This window comes from Oncorhynchus nerka, linkage group LG11, assembly GCF_034236695.1.
Source record: "Oncorhynchus nerka isolate Pitt River linkage group LG11, Oner_Uvic_2.0, whole genome shotgun sequence".
Lineage (NCBI taxonomy): Eukaryota > Metazoa > Chordata > Actinopteri > Salmoniformes > Salmonidae > Oncorhynchus > Oncorhynchus nerka.
The window spans coordinates 8614241-8638382 of NC_088406.1; the positions used below are offsets into that span (position 1 = coordinate 8614241).

The window sequence follows — 24142 nt, forward strand, 5'->3', positions numbered from 1 at the left end:
CTGACTGGCTGACTCCAGGACATGCCTCATCCCGTCACTAGCTAGCTCACTGACTGGCTGACTCCAGGACATGCCTCATCCCGTCACTAGCTAGCTCACTGACTGGCTGACTCCAGGACATGCCTCATCCCGTCGCTAGCTAGCTAGCTAGCTCACTGACTGGCTGACTCCAGGACATGCCTCATCCCGTCGCTAGCTAGCTAGCTCACTGACTGGCTGACTCCAGGACATGCCTCATCCCGTCACTAGCTAGCTCACTGACTGGCTGACTCCAGGACATGCCTCATCCCGTCACTAGCTAGCTCACTGACTGGCTGACTCCAGGACATGCCTCATCCCGTCACTAGCTAGCTCACTGACTGGCTGACTCCAGGACATGCCTCATCCCGTCACTAGCTAGCTAGCTCACTGACTGGCTGGCTCCAGGACATGCCTCATCCCGTCACTAGCTAGCTCACTGACTGGCTGACTCCAGGACATGCCTCATCCCGTCACTAGCTAGCTCACTGACTGGCTGACTCCAGGACATGCCTCATCCCGTCACTAGCTAGCTCACTGACTGGCTGACTCCAGGACATGCCTCATCCCCCTCGCTAGCTAGCTCACTGACTGGCTGACTCCAGGACATGCCTCATCCCCCTCGCTAGCTAGCTAGCTGACAGACTGACTCCAGGACATGCCTCATCCCGTCACTAGCTAGCTCACTGACTGGCTGACTCCAGGACATGCCTCATCCCGTCACTAGCTAGCTCACTGACTGGCTGACTCCAGGACATGCCTCATCCCCCTCGCTAGCTAGCTCACTGACTGGCTGACTCCAGGACATGCCTCATCCCCCTCGCTAGCTAGCTCACTGACTGGCTGACTCCAGGACATGCCTCATCCCCCTCGCTAGCTAGCTAGCTGACTCCTAGACCTGTGATTCACTATTGTTCACTGCCGTTAAAAGTAATACACCATTGTAGAGAATAGGGTGCCATTTGGGACGTGGCACTAGTCTACAGGAGGTGTAGTGGTGTGCCCAGTACCCACCTAGAGGAGCGACTCGGTCAGAGTGACAACAGAGGTACCATACCATATTCCACCACACATGCCCTGGGACGTGCCGACAGGACTGGCGTGTACCATAGTAGACTCCACCGACCGACAGCTAACAGGCTCAGGGGAAGAAAAAAAACACACCACGTTAACTCATGCCATCCTGGTTCCAATCCAAGGATTTTTACAATAGTGTTCTAATACTATCCCAACCCGACAACAAGCCTGTCAGTCCTCCATGGCGTCTGTTGTGTGTGTCCGGTCGGAGACGGCGTCTTAGCCAAGAGTGAAGTATGTTCTAGAAAGTCCATGTACGGAGAAGGTGCTCGCCTCACGGCCAAAGAGTGCACACACACACACACACACACACACAAACACACCTGAACTCTCTCACACACACACACACACACACAAACACACCTGAACTCTCTCACACACACACACACACACACACCGCTCAGAGTTAAGAGGATCATCTGGGAGTGGGCAACAGCAGATTACGAGCTGTCTGCAGGTACTCTCTCTGATTGGCAGCAAAGATCTCTCCTGCTCTCTGATTGGTCTCAGGACAGGAAGCAGCTAATATCTTTGATTGGTCTTGGACACAGCTACGTGTAAGAGCTTTCTTTCCAATAGGACAGAAAAAAGAAGGAGGGACATGAATGACAAAGAAAATGTGACAAATACCAACATAACATGAAATATGTGCACCGAACTAAAACAGTCAGGTAAATTATCTGTCTTTTTTTTGGGAGATGCCATCACTTGTTGTTGACTTTACTCAGATGAACACCATAGAAACCTTTCAGTAGCGCCAGTTTATGTACAGCGTGCGTACAGGGTAGGACTGGCGCTGTAGAGAGGAGTAACGGTAGCCGTCACTCACAGTGTGTGACTCCGGCCAGAGTCTGGTAGAAGGTGGGCGTGTCGCTGTCGTCTGTGAGGGTGACACACACGCCTCCGGAGAGCAGCCAACGGGAGAAGGTGAACGCCTCCGTGTTCTGAAGGAGCCAGTTCTTAAAGCGCTCATAGTTGACTTTCTCCCCCTGAGACAAACCAAAACACATCAACAACTTGTTACCAAATCAAAAAAGGAGGTAGCGGGAGGAGACATGGTTTGGGGAGACGGACAGGGATCAGCGTTTATAATATAGGTGTATCGTGGAAGTGTCATTGGTCAATAGAGTTACAAACACTGGCCATTAGTTACAACCAAATACAGAGGTGTACAAAACATTAGGAACACTTGCTCTTTTTCTATGACCTGGACCACAGGTGTCAAACTCATTCCAAGGAAGGCCAAGTGGCTGTGGGTTTTCATTCCTCCTTTGTACTTGATTGATGAATTAAAAAGTTACTAATTAATAAGGGAACTCGCAACTAGGACGGTTGTGGTGACCGGCAGTCATGACCTCAGTAAAATTCCACGTGACCGTTGGGTCACGGTCATCTCCTTTTATGGACATGCGTTGGTAGTACCCAACTTGCTAACGGTCAACGGGTCACTAATGGCCTGGTGATATGTGTCTCTGTAAACCACTCTGACATCAACGCAAATGCCAAAAACACTTCATCATTAAAAACAGTATGTGCTTTTTCAAATCTCACCACCTCACTGTGATTTGAAGAAAGAAGCTCATTAAGGAGGTTGAAAGTGAGTGTAAAACAAGGTTTACGAAGCCTAACGACGAAATGTTTTCTAAGGTGATGATTCATTAAAAATAAATAAAAAACACAGGAATATTAGAGCTTATGCATAAAACTACAGAAAGTATTCACACCCCTAAACTTTTACAAAATGTTGTCGTCTTACAGCTCAGAAAATGGATTAAATTGAGATTTTTGTTGGTCACTGGCCTACACACAAGACCACATAATATCAAAAGCAGACAGTATATAGTACCAGTCAAAAGTTCAGACCAACACCAACTGATTCAAGGGTTTTTCTTTATTTTGTCCATTGTAGAAGAACAGTGAAGACATCAACACTAAGAAATAACACATATGGAATCATGTAGTAACCTTTAGTAGTGGTTCTTTGCAGCAATTCAACCATGACGGCTGCAGGTAGTGGTTAGAGCGTTGAACTAGTAACCAGCAGGTAGCCTAGTGGTTAGAGCGTTGAACTAGTAACCAGCAGGTAGCCTAGTGGTTAGAGCGTTGGACTAGTAACCAGCAGGTAGCCTAGTGGTTAGAGCGTTGGACTATTAACCAGCAGGTAGCCTAGTGGTTAGAGCGTTGAACTAGTAACCAGCAGGTAGCCTAGTGGTTAGAGCGTTGGACAAGTAACCAGCAGGTAGCCTAGTGGTTAGAGCGTTGGACTAGTAACCAGCAGGTAGCCTAGTGGTTAGAGCGTTGGACAAGTAACCAGCAGGTAGCCTAGTGGTTAGAGCGTTGGACTAGTAACCAGCAGGTAGCCTAGTGGTTAGAGCGTTGGACAAGTAACCAGCAGGTAGCCTAGTGGTTAGAGCGTTGGACTAGTAACCGAAAGGTTGCAAGATCGAATCCTCGAGCTGACAAGGTAAAAAAAAAATCTGTCGTTCCGCCCCTGAACAAGGCAGTTAACCCACTGTTCCTAGGCCGTCATTGAAAATAAGAATTTGTTCTTAACTGACTTGCCTAGTTAAATAAAAGGTAAAAATGAAAAAATAAAACATTTACGCAGTCTCCACTGAACAGTTGATGTTGAGATGTGTCTGTTACTTGATCTCTGTGAAGCATTTATTTGGGTTGTAATTTCTGAGACTGGTAACTCTAACGAACTTATCGTCTGCAGCAGAGGTAACTCTGGGTCTTCCTTTCCTGTGGCTGTCCTCATGAGAGACAGTTAACTCTAATGAACTTATCCTCTGCAGCAGAGGTATCTCTAGGTCTTCCCTGTGGCAGTCCTCATGAGAGCCAGTTTCATCGTAGTGCTTGATGGTTTTTGCGACTGCACTTGAAGAAATGTTCAAAGTTCTTAGGACATTTTCCAGATGGACTGACCTTCGTGTCTTAAAGTAATGATGGACTGTAATTTCTCTTTGCTTATTTGAGCTGTTCTTGCCATAATATGGACTCTTTTAACAAATAGGGCTATCTTCTGTATACCACCTCTACCTTGTCACAACACAACTGATTGGCTCAAATTGCCTTTCCTTAAGAAGGAAAGAAATTCCACAAATTAACTTTTAACAAGGCACACCTGTTAATTGAAATGAAATCCAGGTGACTACCTCATAAAGCTGGTTGAGAGAATGCCAAGAATGTGCAAAGCTGTCATCAAGGCAAAGGGTGGCTGCTTTGAAGAATCTCAAATATATTTGGATTTGTTTAACACTTTTTTGGTTACTACATGATTCCATATGTGTTATTTCATCATTTGTCTTGACTATTATTCTACAATGTAGAAAATATTAAAAATAAAGAAAAACCCTGGATGAGTAGGTGTGTCCAAAATTTTGACTGGTACTGTGTGTGTGTGTGTGTGTGTGTGTGTGTGTGTGTGTGTGTACATACATACATACACAGTACCAGTCAAATTTTATATGTATATAAATAAAAATGTGGACAAATTATTTAAAACGATTTATTTATTTAAATATAAGATTTATAATAAATAAGATTTATTTAAATTATTTATTCAAATTATTTAAAAAGAAAAGCTGAAATGTCTCGAGTCAATAAGTATTCAACCCTTTTGTTATGACAAGAATAAATACGTTCAGGAACATTAGAAGATCTATAACTACCCCCTCACATACAGATCTATAACTACCCCCTCACATACAGATCTATAACTACCCCCTCACATACAGATCTATAACTACCCCCTCACATACAGATCTATAACTACCCCCTCACATACAGATCTATAACTACCCCCTCACATACAGATCTATAACTACCCCTCACATACAGATCTATAACTACCCCTCACATACAGATCTATAACTACCCCTCACATACAGATCTATAACTACCCCCTCACATATAGATCTATAACTACCCCCTCACATATTACCCCCTCACATATAGATCTATAACTACCCCCTCACATATAGATCTATAACTACCCCCTCACATACAGATCTATAACTACCCCCTCACATATAGATCTATAACTACCCCCTCACATACAGATCTATAACTACCCCCTCACATACAGATCTATAACTACCCCTCACATATAGATCTATAACTACCCCCTCACATACAGATCTATAACTACCCCCTCACATACAGATCATTAACTACCCCCTCACATACAGATCATTAACTACCCCCTCACATATAGATCTATAACTACCCCCTCACATATAGATCTATAACTACCCCTCACATATAGATCATTAACTACCCCCTCACATACAGATCATTAACTACCCCCTCACATACAGATCTATAACTACCCCCTCACATACAGATCTATAACTACCCCCTCACATACAGATCTTAACTACCCCCTCACATATAGATCTATAACTACCCCCTCACATACAGATCTATAACTACCCCCTCACATACAGATCTATAACTACCCCTCACATACAGATCTATAACTACCCCTCACATACAGATCTATAACTACCCCCTCACATACAGATCTATAACTACCCCCTCACATACAGATCTATAACTACCCCTCACATACAGATCTATAACTACCCCCTCACATACAGATCTATAACTACCCCCTCACATACAGATCTATAACTACCCCCTCACATACAGATCATTAACTACCCCCTCACATACAGATCTATAACTACCCCCTCACATATAGATCATTAACTACCCCCTCACATACAGATCATTAACTACCCCCTCACATACAGATCATTAACTACCCCCTCACATATAGATCATTAACTACCCCTCACATACAGATCTATAACTACCCCCTCACATACAGATCATTAACTACCCCTCACATACAGATCATTAACTACCCCCTCACATACAGATCTATAACTACCCCCTCACATATAGATCATTAACTACCCCTCACATATAGATCATTAACTACCCCTCACATATAGATCATTAACTACCCCCTCACATACAGATCATTAACTACCCCCTCACATACAGATCTATAACTACCCCCTCACATACAGATCTATAACTACCCCCTCACATACAGATCTATAACTACCCCCTCACATACAGATCATTAACTACCCCTCACATACAGATCTATAACTACCCCCTCACATACATATCTATAACTACCCCCTCACATACAGATCTATACTACCCCCTCACATATAGATCTATAACTACCCCCTCACATACAGATCTATAACTACCCCCTCACATATAGATCTATAACTACCCCCTCACATACAGATCTATAACTACCCCTCACATACAGATCATTAACTACCCCCTCACATATAGATCTATAACTACCCCTCACATACAGATCATTAACTACCCCCTCACATACAGATCTATAACTACCCCTCACATACAGATCTATAACTACCCCTCACATACAGCTCTATAACTACCCCCTCACATACAGATCTATAACTACCCCCTCACATACAGATCATTAACTACCCCCTCACATACAGATCTATAACTACCCCCTCACATACAGATCAGATTAACTACCCCCTCACATACAGATCTATAACTACCCCCTCACATACAGATCTATAACTACCCTCACATACAGATCATTAACTACCCCCTCACATACAGATCTATAACTACCCCTCACATACAGATCTATAACTACCCCTCACATACAGATCTATAACTACCCCCTCACATACAGATCTATAACTACCCCTCACATACAGATCATTAACTACCCCCTCCCCTCACATATAGATCTATAACTACCCCTCACATACAGATCTATAACTACCCCTCACATACAGATCATTAACTACCCCCTCACATATAGATCTATAACTACCCCTCACATACAGATCTATAACTACCCCCTCACATACAGATCTATAACTACCCCCTCACATACAGATCTATAACTACCCCCTCACATACAGATCTATAACTACCCCTCACATACAGATCTATAACTACCCCTCACATACAGATCTATAACTACCCCCTCACATACAGATCATTAACTACCCCCTCACATACAGATCATTAACTACCCCTCACATACAGATCTATAACTACCCCCTCACACAGATCTATAACTACCCCCTCACATACAGATCTATAACTATCCCCCTCACATACAGATCATTAACTACCCCTCACATACAGATCTATAATCTAACTACCCCTCACATACAGATCTATAACATACCCCCTCACATACAGATCTATAACTACCCCTCACATACAGATCTATAACTACCCCTCACATACAGATCTATAACTACCCCTCACATACAGATCTATAACTACCCCCTCACATACAGATCATTAACTACCCCCTCACATACAGATCTATAACTACCCCCTCACATACAGATCTATAACTACCCCTCACATACAGATCTATAACTACCCCTCACATACAGATCATTAACTACCCCCTCACATACAGATCTATAACTACCCCCTCACATACAGATCTATAACTACCCCCTCACATACAGATCATTAACTACCCCCCTCACATACAGATCTATAACTACCCCCTCACATACAGATCTATAACTACCCCCTCACATACAGATCTATAACTACCCCCTCACATACAGATCTATAACTACCCCTCACATACAGATCTATAACTACCCCTCACATACAGATCTATAACTACCCCTCACATACAGATCATTAACTACCCCTCATATAGATCATAACTACCCCCTCACATACAGATCATATAACTACCCCCACATACAGATCTATAACCTCACATACAGATCATTAACTACCCCCTCACATATAGATCATATAACTACCCCCTCACATACAGATCATTAACTACCCCCTCACATACAGATCATTAACTACCCCTCACATACAGATCATTAACTACCCCTCACATACAGATCTATAACTACCCCCCTCACATACAGATCATTAACTACCCCCTCACATACAGATCATTAACTACCCCCTCACATACAGATCTATAACTACCCCTCACATATAGATCATTAACTACCCCTCACATTATAACTACCCCTATAGATCATTAACTACCCCTCACATACAGATCATTAACTACCCCCTCACATATAGATCATTAACTACCCCTCACATACAGATCATTAACTACCCCCTCACATACAGATCTATAACTACCATATCACATACAGATCTATAACTACCCCCCCTCACTATCACAGATCTATAACTACCCCCTCACATACAGATCTATAACTACCCCTCACATACAGATCTATAACTACCCCTCACATACAGATCTATAACTACCCCTCACATACAGATCTATAACTACCCCCTCACATACAGATCTATACTACCCCCTCACATATAGATCTATAACTACCCCTCACATACAGATCTATAACTACCCCTCACATATAGATCTATAACTACAGATCCCCTCACATACAGATCTATAACTACCCCCCCTCACATACAGATCATTAACTACCCCCTCACATACAGATCATTAACTACCCCTCACATATAGATCTATAACTACCCCCTCACATACAGATCATTAACTACCCCCTCACATACAGATCTATAACTACCCCTCACATACAGATCTATAACTACCCCCTCACATACAGATCTATAACTACCCCTCACATACAGATCTATAACTACCCCCTCACATACAGATCATTAACTACCCCCTCACATACAGATATATACAGATCTAACTACCCCTCACATACAGATCATTAACTACCCCCTCACATAGACTATAACTACCCCCTCATATAGATCTATAACTACCCCCTCACATACAGATCTATAACTACCCCCTCACATACAGATCATTAACTACCCCCTAGACTACCCCTCACATACAGATCTATAACCCCTCACATACAGATCTATAACTACCCCTCACATACAGATCTATAACTACCCCTCACATACAGATCTATAACTACCCCTCACATACAGATCTATAACTACCCCCTCACATACAGATCTATAACTACCCCTCACATACAGATCATTAACTACCCCTCACATATAGATCTATAACTACCCCTCACATACAGATCTATAACTACCCCCTCACATACAGATCATTAACTACCCCTCACATATAGATGTATAACTACCTCACTCATTAACTACCCCTCACATACAGATCATTAATACAGATCAGATCATTAACTACCCCCTCACATACAGATCATTAACTACCCCCTCACATACAGATCAGATATAACTACCCCCCCTCACATACAGATCTATAACTACCCCTCACATACAGATCTATAACTACCCCCCCTCACATACAGATCTACCCCCTTACAATCTACTACCCCTCACATACAGATCTATAACTACCCCTCACATACAGATCTATAACTACCCCTCACATACAGATCTATAACTACCCCCTCACATACAGATCTATAACTACCCCCTCACATACAGATCTATAACTACCCCCTCACATATAGATCTATAACTACCCCCTCACATATAGATCTATAACTACCCCCTCACATACAGATCTATAACTACCCCTCACATACAGATCATTAACTACCCCTCACATACAGATCTATAACTACCCCCTCACATATAGATCTATAACTACCCCCTCACATACAGATCATTAACTACCCCCTCACATATAGATCTATAACTACCCCTCACATATAGATCATTAACTACCCCCTCACATATAGATCATTAACTACCCCCTCACATACAGATCATTAACTACCCCCCCTCACACATATAGATCATTAACTACCCCTCACATACAGATCTATAACTACCCCCTCACATACAGATCATTAACTACCCCCTCACATACAGATCATTAACTACCCCCTCACATACAGATCTATAACTACCCCCTCACATACAGATCATTAACTACCCCCTCACATACAGATCATTAACTACCCCTCACATACAGATCATTAACTACCCCCTCACATATAGATCATTAACTACCCCTCACATACAGATCTATTAACTACCCCCTCACATACAGATCTATAACTACCCCTCACATACAGATCTATAACTACCCCCTCACATACAGATCTATAACTACCCCTCACACATACCCCTCAGATACAGATCATTAACTACCCCTCACATATAGATGTATAACTACCCCCTCACATACAGATCTATAACTACCCCTCACATACAGATCATTAACTACCCCCTCACATATAGATCTATAACTAACATACAGATCCCACCCCTCACATACAGATCTATAACTACCCCCTCACATACAGATCATTAACTACCCCTCACATACAGATCTATAACTACCCCCTCACATACAGATCTATAACTACCCCTCACATACAGATCTATAACTACCCCCTCACATACAGATCTATTAACTACCCTCACATACAGATCTATAACTACCCCCTCACATACAGATCTATAACTACCCCCTCACATACAGATCATTAACTACCCCCTCACATACAGATCTATAACTACCCCCTCACATACAGATCTATAACTACCCCCTCACATACAGATCTATAACTACCCCCTCACATACAGATCTATAACTACCCCTCACATACAGATCTATAACTACCCCCTCACATACAGATCATTAACTACCCCCTCACATACAGATCTATAACTACCCCTCACATACAGATCTATAACTACCCCCTCACATACAGATCATTAACTACCCCTCACATATAGATCTATAACTACCCCCTCACATATAGATAACTACCCCCTCACATATAGATCATTAACTACCCCCTCACATATAGATCATTAACTACCCCTCACATACAGATCATTAACTACCCCTCAGATCATAACAGATCAGATTAACTACCCCCTCACATACAGATCTATAACTACCCCCTCACATACAGATCATTAACTACCCCTCACATACAGATCTATAACTACCCCCTCACATACAGATCATTAACTACCCCTCACATACAGATCATTAACTACCCCCTCACATACAGATCTATAACTACCCCTCACATATAGATCATTAACTACCCCTCACATACAGATCATTAACTACCCCCTACAGATCTATAACTACCCCCTCACATACAGATCATTAACTACCCCTCACATACAGATCATTAACTACCCCCCCATATAGATCTTAACTACCCCCTACAGATCATTAACTACCCCTCACATACAGATCTATAACTACCCCTCACATACAGATCTATAACTACCCCTCACATACAGATCTATAACTACCCCCTCACATACAGATCTATAACTACCCCTCACATACAGATCTATAACTACCCCCTCACATACAGATCTATAACTACCCCCTCACATACAGATCTATAACTACCCCTCACATACAGATCTATAACTACCCCTCACATACAGATCTATAACTACCCCCTCACATACAGATCTATAACTACCCCTCACATACAGATCTATAACTACCCCCTCACATACAGATCTATAACTACCCCCTCACATACAGATCATTAACTACCCCTCACATACAGATCTATAACTACCCCCTCACATACAGATCATTAACTACCCCCTCACATACAGATCTATAACTAACTACCCCTCACATACAGATCTATAACTACCCCCTCACATACAGATCTATAACTACCCCCTCACATACATATCTATAACTACCCCTCACATACAGATCTATACCTACCCCTCACATATAGATCTATAACTACCCCTCACATACAGATCTATAACTACCCCTCACATACAGATCTATAACTACCCCCTCACATACAGATCGTAACTAACTATCATTAACCCCCTCACATACAGATCTATAACTACCCCCTCACATACAGATCTATAACTACCCCCTCACATACAGATCTATAACTACCCCTCACATACAGATCATTAACTACCCCTCACATATAGATCTATAACTACCCCCTCACATATAGATCATTAACTACCCCCTCACATACAGATCATTAACTACCCCCTCACATACAGATCATTAACTACCCCCTCACATATAGATCATTAACTACCCCCTCACATACAGATCTATAACTACCCCTCACATACAGATCATTAACTACCCCCTCACATACAGATCATTAACTACCCCCTCACATACAGATCTATAACTACCCCTCACATATAGATCATTAATCTACCCCCTCACATATAGATCATTAACTACCCCTCACATATAGATCATTAACTACCCCCTCACATACAGATCATTAACTACCCCCCCCCAGATCACATACAGATCTATAACTACCCCTCACATACAGATCTATAACTACCCCTCACATACAGATCATTAACTACCCCCTCACATATAGATCTATAACTACCCCCTCACATACAGATCTATAACTACCCCTCACATACAGATCTATAACTACCCCTCACATACAGATCATTAACTAGATCTATTAACTACCCCCTCACATATAGATCTATAACTACCCCCTCACATACAGATCATTAACTACCCCTCACATACAGATCTATAACTACCCCTCACATACAGATCTATAACTACCCCCTCACATACAGATCATTAACTACCCCTCACATATAGATCTATAACTACCCCTCACATATAGATCTGTATGTGAGGGGTAGTCTATAGATCTGTAACTACCCCTCACATACAGATCTATAACTACCCCTCACATACAGATCTATAACTACCCCTCACATACAGATCTATAACTACCCCTCACATATAGATCTATAACTACCCCCTCACATACAGATCTATAACTACCCCCTCACATACAGATCATTAACTACCCCTCACATACAGATCATTAACTACCCACTCACATACAGATCTATAACTACCCCCTCACATACAGATCTATAACTACCCCTCACATACAGATCTATAACTACCCCCTCACATACAGATCTATAACTACCCCCTCACATACAGATCATTAACTACCCCCTCACATACAGATCATTAACTACCCCCTCACATATAGATCTATAACTACCCCTCACATACAGATCTATAACTACCCCCTCACATACAGATCTATAACTACCCCTCACATACAGATCTATAACTACCCCTCACATACAGATCTATAACTACCCCCTCACATATAGATCTATAACTACCCCCTCACATACAGATCATTAACTACCCCTCACATACAGATCATTAACTACCCCCTCACATATAGATGTATAACTACCCACTCACATACAGATCTATAACTACCCCCTCACATACAGATCATTAACTACCCCTCACATACAGATCTATAACTACCCCTCACATACAGATCTATAACTACCCCTCACATACAGATCTATAACTACCCCCTCACATACAGATCTATAACTACCCCCTCACATACAGATCATTAACTACTGCCTCACATACAGATCATTAACTACCCCCTCACATATAGATCTATAACTACCCACTCACATACAGATCTATAACTACCCCCTCACATACAGATCATTAACTACCCCCTCACATACAGATCTATAACTACCCCCTCACATATAGATCTATAACTACCCCCTCACATACAGATCTATAACTACCCCCTCACATACAGATCATTAACTACCCCCTCACATACAGATCATTTTAAAAAGGTCCCACAGTCAAAGACCAGGAAGGTTTTCCAATTTCTAGATGGGTATAAATACAATGTTGAAGTTATTAATTACACTTTGGATGGTGTATCAATACTACAAAGTGACTGGGTATCACCCAATCAGGCCAAAGGTAACATTAAAACAGAGTTCAATGGCTGCGATAGGAGAAAACTGAGGATGGATCAACATTGTTGTGACTCCACAATAATTGACAAAGTGAAAAGATGGAAACCTTAACCAGAATACAACTATTTAAAAACTTGGATCTTGTTTGCAACAAGACACGAAAGTAATACTGCAAAGAATGTGGTAAATAATGACATTTTCGCCCTAAATACAAAGTGTTATGTTTGGTCATATCCAATAAAACACATTACGGAGTCCCACTCTCCATATGATCAAGCATAGTGGTGGCTGCATCATGTTATGGGTATGCTTGTAATTGTTAAGGACTGGGGAGTTTTTCAGGATAATAAAGAAACAGAATGGAGGTAAGGACAGGCAAAATCCTAGAGGAAAACCTGGTTCAGTCTGCTTTCTACCAGACACTGGGAGATTAATTCACCTTTTAGTAGGACAAAACACAAACCCAATTCTACATTTTATGCTTATCAAGAAGACAGTGAATGTTCCTGAGTGGCTGAGTTTTGACTGAAATCTACTTGAAAATCTATGTCAAGGCCTGAAAATGTCTCTCTAGCAATGATCAACAACCAATTTGACAGAGCTTGAAGAATTTAGAAAATAATAAATGGGCAAACGTTGCACAATCTAGGTGTAGAAAGCTCTTAAGAGACTCACCCAGAAACACTGTAATCACTGTTAAAAGGTTGTGACCCAGGGGTGTGTATACTTATGTAAATGTGATATTTCTGTGTTTTTAAAAACACATGTTTTCACTTTGCCATTATGAGGAATTGTGTGAGGCTGGGAGAAAAAAAAAAAAAATATATATATATATATATATATCAAATCCATTTTTAATTCAGGCTGTAACACAACAACATGTGTAATTAGTCCGATAGAAACCGTGACTTAAAATAATGACTGTGTCGTTATACAACGCATATTAGGTACGGCAGAGCACTGCACAGGCCTAGGTACGGCAGAGCACTGCACAGGCCTAGGTACGGCAGAGCACTGCACAGGCCTAGGTACGGCAGAGCACTGCACAGGCCTAGGTACGGCAGAGCACTGCACAGGCCTAGGTACGGCAGAGCACTGCACAGGCCTAGGTACGGCAGAGCACTGCACAGGCCTAGGTGCGGCGAGCACTGAGGCACTGCAGAGCACCACAGGCCTAGGTACGGCAGAGCACTGCACAGGCCTAGGGCACGGCAGAGCACTGCACAGGCCTAGGTGCGGCAGAGCACTGCACAGGCCTAGGTACGGCAGAGCACTGCACAGGCCTAGGTACGGCAGAGCACTGCACAGGCCTAGGTACGGCAGAGCACTGCACAGGCCTAGGTACGGCAGAGCACTGCACAGGCCTAGGTACGGCAGAGCACTGCACAGACCTAGGTACGGCAGAGCACTGCACAGACCTAGGTACGGCAGAGCACTGCACAGACCTAGGTGCGGCAGAGCACTGCACAGACCTAGGTGCGGCAGAGCACTGCACAGACCTAGGTACGGCAGAGCACTGCACAGACCTAGGTACGGCAGAGCACTGCACAGACCTAGGTACGGCAGAGCACTGCACAGACCTAGGTACGGCAGAGCACTGCACAGGCCTAGGTACGGCAGAGCACTGCACAGACCTAGGTACGGCAGAGCACTGCACAGGCCTAGGTGCGGCAGAGCACTGCACAGGCCTAGGTGCGGCAGAGCACTGCACAGGCCTAGGTACGGCAGAGCACTGCACAGACCTAGGTAGAGCACTGCACAGGCCTAGGTACGGCAGAGCACTGCACAGGCCTAGGTGCGGCAGAGCACTGCACAGGCCTAGGTGCGGCAGAGCACTGCACAGACCTAGGTACGGCAGAGCACTGCACAGACCTAGGTACGGCAGAGCACTGCACAGACCTAGGTACGGCAGAGCACTGCACAGACCTAGGTACGGCAGAGCACTGCACAGACCTAGGTACGGCAGAGCACTGCACAGACCTAGGTACGGCAGAGCACTGCACAGACCTAGGTACGGCAGAGCACTGCACAGGCCTAGGTACGGCAGAGCACTGCACAGGCCTAGGTACGGCAGAGCACTGCACAGACCTAGGTACGGCAGAGCACTGCACAGACCTAGGTACGGCAGAGCACTGCACAGACCTAGGTACGGCAGAGCACTGCACAGACCTAGGCGATGCTGTCGGTTCATTGATTGTGCAGGGCGGCTTACACAGTTAATCTACAATTATAGTGAACATGTATTTGATTTAGAATAGCCTGGTATAATAGGGCTTTTTGTTTTATATTTTCAAAATTAAAATAACACATTACCTTTGCCTTCCCTCTCCTCCCTTCCTTCCTCCCTTTCTCCAGTGCACACAGAGAGGGGCTGGCAACAGTTTAATGAAATATGTTGTTTTCGTTGTGAAAACGTGTTACTATCGATGTTCCCTCGGACAGATTTCACTTGGGTTTCCCCAATTTGAAGCACAGGGTAGCTGCAGGAACGGGTTTGGAGAGGCCATGGTGGGAATATCAGCTGTCGCGCAGCGAGAGGCCGCGCGCTCCTCAAAACAGTGGTTGATGTGTGGAGTGAAACAACCAGAGTATCTCTACCCAACATGAGGGAAACAACCAGAGTATCTCTACCCAGGGAAACAACCAGAGTATCTCTACCCAGGGAAACAACCAGAGTATCTCTACCCAACATGAGGGAAACAACCAGAGTATCTCTACCCAACATGAGGGAAACAACCAGAGTATCTCTACCCAGGGAAACAACCAGAGTATCTCTACCCAGGGAAACAACCAGAGTATCCCTACCCAGGGAAACAACCAGAGTATCTCTACCCAGGGAAACAACCAGAGTATCTCTACCCAACATGAGGGAAACAACCAGAGTATCTCTACCCAGGGAAACAACCAGAGTATCTCTACCCAGGGAAACAACCAGAGTATCTCTACCCAACATGAGGGAAACAACCAGAGTATCTCTACCCAGGGAAACAACCAGAGTATCTCTACCCAGGGAAACAACCAGAGTATCTCTACCCAGGGAAACAACCAGAGTATCTCTACCCAGGGAAACAACCAGAGTATCTCTACCCAGGGAAACAACCAGAGTATCTCTACCCAACATGAGGGAAACAACCAGAGTATCCCTACCCAGGGAAACAACCAGAGTATCTCTACCCAACATGAGGGAAACAACCAGAGTATCTCTTCCCAGGGAAACAACCAGAGTATCTCTACCCAACATGAGGGAAACAACCAGAGTATCTCTTCCCAGGGAAACAACCAGAGTATCTCTACCCAGGGAAACAACCAGAGTATCTCTACCCAGGGAAACAACCAGAGTATCTCTACCCAGGGAAACAACCAGAGTATCTCTACCCAGGGAAACAACCAGAGTATCTCTACCCAGGGAAACAACCAGAGTATCTCTACCCAGGGAAACAACCAGAGTATCTCTACCCAGGGAAACAACCAGAGTATCTCTACCCAACATGAGGGAAACAACCAGAGTATCTCTACCCAGGGAAACAACCAGAGTATCTCTACCCAGGGAAACAACCAGAGTATCCCTACCCAGGGAAACAACCAGAGTATCTCTACCCAGGGAAACAACCAGAGTATCTCTACCCAACAGGGAAACAACCAGAGTATCTCTACCCAACATGAGGGAAACAACCAGAGTATCCCTACCCAGGGAAACAACCAGAGTATCTCTACCCAACACGAGGGAAACAACCAGAGTATTCCTACCCAGGGAAACAACCAGAGTATCTCTACCCAACATGAGGGGAAACAACCAGAGTATCTCTACCCAACATGAGGGAAACAACCAGAGTATCTCTACCCAACATGAGGGAAACAACCAGAGTATCTCTACCCAGGGAAACAACCACAGTATCTCTACCCAACATGAGGGAAACAACCAGAGTATCCCTACCCAGGGAAACAACCAGAGTATCCCTACCCAGGGAAACAACCAGAGTATCTCTACCCAGGGAAACAACCAGAGTATCTCTACCCAGGGAAACAACCAGAGTATCTCTACCCAACATGAGGGAAACAACCAGAGTATCTCTACCCAGGGAAACAACCAGAGTATCTCTACCCAGGGAAACAACCAGAGTATCTCTACCCAGGGAAACAACCAGAGTATCTCTACCCAACATGAGGGAAACAACCAGAGTATCCCTACCCAGGGAAACAACCAGAGTATCTCTACCCAGGGAAACAACCAGAGTATCTCTACCCAACATGAGGGAAACAACCAGAGTATCTCTACCCAGGGAAACAACCAGAGTATCTCTACCCAGGGAAACAACCAGAGTATCCCTACCCAACATGAGGGAAACAACCAGAGTATCCCTACCCAACATGAGGGAAACAACCAGAGTATCTCTACCCAGGGAAACAACCAGAGTATCTCTACCCAGGGAAACAACCAGAGTATCTCTACCCAACATGAGGGAAACAACCAGAGTATCCCTACCCAGGGAAACAACCAGAGTATCTCTACCCAGGGAAACAACCAGAGTATCTCTACCCAACATGAGGGAAACAACCAGAGTATCTCTACCCAGGGAAACAACCAGAGTATCTCTACCCAGGGAAACAACCAGAGTATCCCTACCCAACATGAGGGAAACAACCAGAGTATCCCTACCCAGGGAAACAACCAGAGTATCTCTACCCAGGGAAACAACCAGAGTATCTCTACCCAGGGAAACAACCAGAGTATCTCTACCCAACATGAGGGAAACAACCAGAGTATCCCTACCCAGGGAAACAACCAGAGTATCTCTACCCAGGGAAACAACCAGAGTATCTCTACCCAGGGAAACAACCAGAGTATCTCTACCCAGGGAAACAACCAGAGTATCTCTACCCAACATGAGGGAAACAACCAGAGTATCTCTACCCAACATGAGGGAAACAACCAGAGTATCTCTACCCAACATGAGGGAAACAACCAGAGTATCCCTACCCAACATGAGGGAAACAACCAGAGTATCCCTACCCAGGGAAACAACCAGAGTATCTCTACCCAGGGAAACAACCAGAGTATCTCTACCCAACATGAGGGAAACAACCAGAGTATCCCTACCCAGGGAAACAACCAGAGTATCTCTACCCAGGGAAACAACCAGAGTATCCCTACCCAGGGAAACAACCAGAGTATCTCTACCCAACATGAGGGAAACAACCAGAGTATCTCTACCCAGGGAAACAACCAGAGTATCTCTACCCAACATGAGGGAAACAACCAGAGTATCTCTACCCAGGGAAACAACCAGAGTATCCCTACCCAGGGAAACAACCAGAGTATCCCTACCCAGGGAAACAACCAGAGTATCCCTACCCAGGGAAACAACCAGAGTATCTCTACCCAGGGAAACAACCAGAGTATCTCTACCCAGGGAAACAACCAGAGTATCTCTACCCAGGGAAACAACCAGAGTATCTCTACCCAGGGAAACAACCAGAGTATCTCTACCCAGGGAAACAACCAGAGTATCTCTACCCAGGGAAACAACCAGAGTATCTCTACGAAACAACTATCCCCCCAGGAAACAACCAGAGTATCTCTACCCAGGGAAACAACCAGAGTATCTCTACCCAACATGAGGGAAACAACCAGAGTATCCCTACCCAGGGAAACAACCAGAGTATCTCTACCCAGGGAAACAACCAGAGTATCTCTACCCAACATGAGGGAAACAACCAGAGTATCTCTACCCAGGGAAACAACCAGAGTATCTCTACCCAGGGAAACAACCAGAGTATCCCTACCCAACATGAGGGAAACAACCAGAGTATCCCTACCCAACATGAGGGAAACAACCAGAGTATCTCTACCCAGGGAAACAACCAGAGTATCTCTACCCAGGGAAACAACCAGAGTATCTCTACCCAACATGAGGGAAACAACCAGAGTATCCCTACCCAGGGAAACAACCAGAGTATCTCTACCCAGGGAAACAACCAGAGTATCTCTACCCAACATGAGGGAAACAACCAGAGTATCTCTACCCAGGGAAACAACCAGAGTATCTCTACCCAGGGAAACAACCAGAGTATCCCTACCCAACATGAGGGAAACAACCAGAGTATCCCTACCCAACATGAGGGAAACAACCAGAGTATCCCTACCCAGGGAAACAACCAGATTATCTCTACCCAGGGAAACAACCAGAGTATCCCTACCCAACATGAGGGAAACAACCAGAGTATCTCTACCCAGGGAAACAACCAGAGTATCTCTACCCAACATGAGGGAAACAACCAGAGTATCTCTACCCAACATGAGGGAAACAACCAGAGTATCTCTACCCAGGGAAACAACCAGAGTATCTCTACCCAGGGAAACAACCAGAGTATCTCTACCCAGGGAAACAACCAGAGTATCTCTACCTAGGGAAACAACCAGAGTATCTCTACCCAGGGAAACAACCAGAGTATCTCTACCCAACATGAGGGAAACAACCAGAGTATCCCTACCCAACATGAGGGAAACAACCGGAGTATCCCTACCCAACATGAGGGAAACAACCAGAGTATCCCTACCCAACATGAGGGAAACAACCAGAGTATCCCTACCCAACATGAGGGAAACAACCAGAGTATCCCTACCCAACATGAGGGAAACAACCAGAGTATCCCTACCCAACATGAGGGAAACAACCAGAGTATCTCTACCCAGGGAAACAACCAGAGTATCCCTACCCAACATGAGTGAAAAATGAAATGGCAGGAAAGTTGGCCTCATTTGATATTCCAGTTCATATAGATGATATGCCTTCATCCCCTCTGTTCCTGTCCCAGTCTGTCCCTGTCTCCGTCTCTGTCCCAGTCTCTGTCCCTGTCTCCGTCCCCGTCTGTCCCTGTCTCTGTCCCAGTCTCTGTCCCAGTCTCAGTCCCCGTCTCCGTCCCCGTCTCTGTCCCCGTCCCAGTCTCTGTCCCAGTCTCCGTCTGTCCCGGTCCCCGTCTCTGTCCCAGTCTGTCCCTGTCCCAGTCTCTGTCCCCGTCCCAGTCTCTGTCCCCGTCCGTCCCTGTCTCCGTCCCAGTCTCCGTCCCCGTCTCCGTCCCCGTCCCAGTCTCCGTCCCAGTCTCTGTCCCAGTCTCTGTCCCAGTCCCCGTCTGTCCCGGTCCCCGTCTGTCCCGGTCCCCGTCTCTGTCCCAGTTTGTACCTGTCCCAGTCTCTGTCCCCGTATGTCCCTGTCCCCGTCCGTCTCTGTCCCCGTCTGTCCCTGTCCCAGTCTGTTCCTGTCTGTCCCCGTCCCCGTCTGTCCCCCATCTGTCCCTGTCCCCGTCTGTCCCTGTCCCCGTCTGTCCCTGTCTCAGTCTCTGTCCCCGTCTGTCCCAGTCTCTGTCCCCGTCTGTCCCAGTCCCCGTCTGCCCTGTCTCCGTCTCTGTCCCAGTCTCCGTCTGTCCCCATCTGTCCCTGTCCCAGTCTGTCCCTGTCCCCGTCTCTGTCCCAGTCTCTGTCCCTGTCCCAGTCTCTGTCCCCGTCTCTGTCCCCGTCTCTGCCATTCTAAATCAAAACAAAATTTGACAAATTAGCAAAGAGATGATTAAATTGAGAATAGTCTTATGGGTGATATGATCACTTGATGAGAGAACAGCGTGTGCGCAGCCCGTCTCTGTCCCCGTCTGTCCCTGTCTGAGAACAGCGTGTGCGCAGCCCGTCTCTGTCCCTGTCTGAGAACAGCGTGTGCGCAGCCCGTCTCTGTCCCCGTCTGTCCCTGTCTCTGTCCCCGTCTGTCCCTGTCTGAGAACAGCGTGTGCGCAGCCCGTCTCTGTCCCAGTCCCTGTCTCTGTCTGTCCCTGTCTCCGTCCCCGTCTCTGTCCCAGTCTCTGTCCCCGTCTGTCCCGGTCCCTGTCTCCGTCTGTCTCTGTCCCAGTCTCTGTCCCAGTCTGTCCCTGTCTCCGTCTCTGTCCCCGTAGGTCCCTGTCCCCGTCTCTGTCCCCGTCCGTCTCTGTCCCCGTCTCCGTCTGTCTCTGTCCCAGTCTATCCCTGTCCCCATCTCCGTCTGTCCCCGTCTCTGTCCCCCATCTGTCCCTGTCCCCGTCTGTCCCTGTCTCCGTCTCTGTCCCCGTCTGTCCCTGTCTCCGTCTCTGTCCCCGTCCGTCCCTGTCCCCGTCCGTCTCTGTCCCCGTCTCTGTCCCCGTCTGTCCCTGTCCCAGTCTGTCCCTGTCCCCATCTCCGTCTGTCCCCGTCTCTGTCCCCCGTCCCCATCTCCGTCTGTCCCCGTCTCTGTCCCCCATCTGTTCCTGTCCCAGTCTCTGTCCCCGTCTGTCCCTGTCCCAGTCTGTCCCCGTCTGTCCCTGTCCCCGTCTGTCCCTGTCTCAGTCTCTGTCCCTGTCCCCGTCTGTCTCTGTCCCCCATCTGTCCCTGTCCCCGTCTCTGTCCCCGTCTCTGTCCCCGTCCCTGTCCCCGTCTGTCCCTGTCTCAGTCTCTGTCCCTGTCCCCGTCTGTCTCTGTCCCCGTCTGTCCCCGTCTCTGTCCCCGTCTCTGCCATTCTAAATCAAAACAAAATTTGACAAATTAGCAAAGAGATGATTAAATTGAGAATAGTCTTATGGGTGATATAATCACTTGATGAGAGAACAGCGTGTGCGCAGCCCGTCTCTGTCTCTGTCCCCGTCTGTCCCTGTCTGAGAACAGCGTGTGCGCAGCCTGACGCAAGGAACAGAGCGTGTTGTTGTTTCCCCCCGACTTCCTCAAATCATCAATAACCTATATAGTCGCATCATGCAGCCCATGTATGTTTTGATATGTAAGACATTCTAAGGTTTTATTCATTCACAACTAAAGTTGAAAAAAATAAAAATACATTTTAAATTATATTCTTCTTACTATAAAAATTATATATTATATAAATTAATTTCACGGGTCTTTTAAGCCGTCTGCTAAAAGAACAAGCTTAGGCCACGGCTCACGGCCCGCGGCTCACGGCCCGCGGCTCACGGCTCGCTCACGGCTCGCGGCCCACGGCTCACGGCTCACGGCGCGGCTCACGGCTCACGGCTCACGGCTCACGGCGCACGGCCCGATGACACAGAAGGGCCGTTTATATTCTGTACAAAACATTTTCTTGATGTCATAATGTTTCTTTAGACCGGTCTAAAATAAATCATGGATTTATTGTGATGGTTTAGACTATATTACATGGATTTAGTAGACTTTTTACAAATGTAGATGTTCCTAAGGTCTGCATCAGTGGCTTGTAGGATGTGTGTGGGAGCCAGATGCTAAATGTGTTTTTGTTAATTAACGGTCAATTACCACGAGACCGGCAGTTATTTGCATAATTATATTTTTTATTTTACCTTCTTTTAACTAGGCAAGTCAGTTAAGAATAAATTCTTATTTACAAATGACGGCCTGGCAAAAGGCCTCCTGCAGGGACGTGGGCCTGGGATTAAAAGGCCTCCTGCAGGGACGTGGGCCTGGGATTAAAAGGCCTCCTGCAGGGACGTGGGCCTGGGATTAAAAGGCCTCCTGCAGGGACGTGGGCCTGGGATTAAAAGGCCTCCTGCAGGGACGTGGGCCTGGGATTAAAGGCCTCCTGCAGGGACGTGGGCCTGGGATTAAAAGGCCTCCTGCAGGGACGTGGGCCTGGGATTAAAAGGCCTCCTGCAGGGACGTGGGCCTGGGATTAAAAGGCCTCCTGCAGGGACGTGGGCCTGGGATTAAAAGGCCTCCTGCAGGGACGTGGGCCTGGGATTAAAAGGCCTCCTGCAGGGATGGGCCTGGGATTAAAGGCCTCCTGCAGGGACGTGGGCCTGGGATTAAAAGGCCTCCTGCAGGGACGTGGGCCTGGGATTAAAAGGCCTCCTGCAGGGACGTGGGCCTGGGATTAAAGGCCTCCTGCAGGGACGTGGGCCTGGGATTAAAAGGCCTCCTGCAGGGACGTGGGCCTGGGATTAAAAGGCCTCCTGCAGGGACGTGGGCCTGGGATTAAAAGGCCTCCTGCAGGGACGTGGGCCTGGGATTAAAGGCCTCCTGCAGGGACGTGGGCCTGGGATTAAAAGGCCTCCTGCAGGGACGTGGGCCTGGGATTAAAAGGCCTGGGATTAAAGGCCTCCCGTGCCTGGGATTAAAAGGCCTCCTGCAGGGACGTGGGCCTGGGATTAAAAGGCCTCCTGCAGGGACGTGGGCCTGGGATTAAAAGGCCTCCTGCAGGGACGTGGGCCTGGGATTAAAAGGCCTCCTGCAGGGACGTGGGCCTGGGATTAAAAGGCCTCCTGCAGGGATGGGCCTGGGAAAAGGCCTCCTGCAGGGACGTGGGCCTGGGAT

General features: G+C 46.2%; 1 protein-coding gene across 4 annotated transcripts in view; it reads right to left on the bottom strand.

Moving 5' to 3' along the window:
* Positions 1–24142, bottom strand: part of LOC115123366 (ubiquitin carboxyl-terminal hydrolase 32-like) — a 190728-nt gene that overhangs the window by 70028 nt on the left and 96558 nt on the right. For 3 of the 4 annotated variants that reach the window (XR_010465019.1, XM_065024186.1, XM_065024185.1), the window contains exon 5: positions 1925–2084. Coding sequence is in view for 3 of the 4 variants with exons in the window: in XM_065024186.1 (XP_064880258.1) it covers positions 1925–2084 (160 nt within the window). In the remaining variant the exon portion in view is untranslated. The other variant, XM_065024187.1, reaches the window with a different exon arrangement.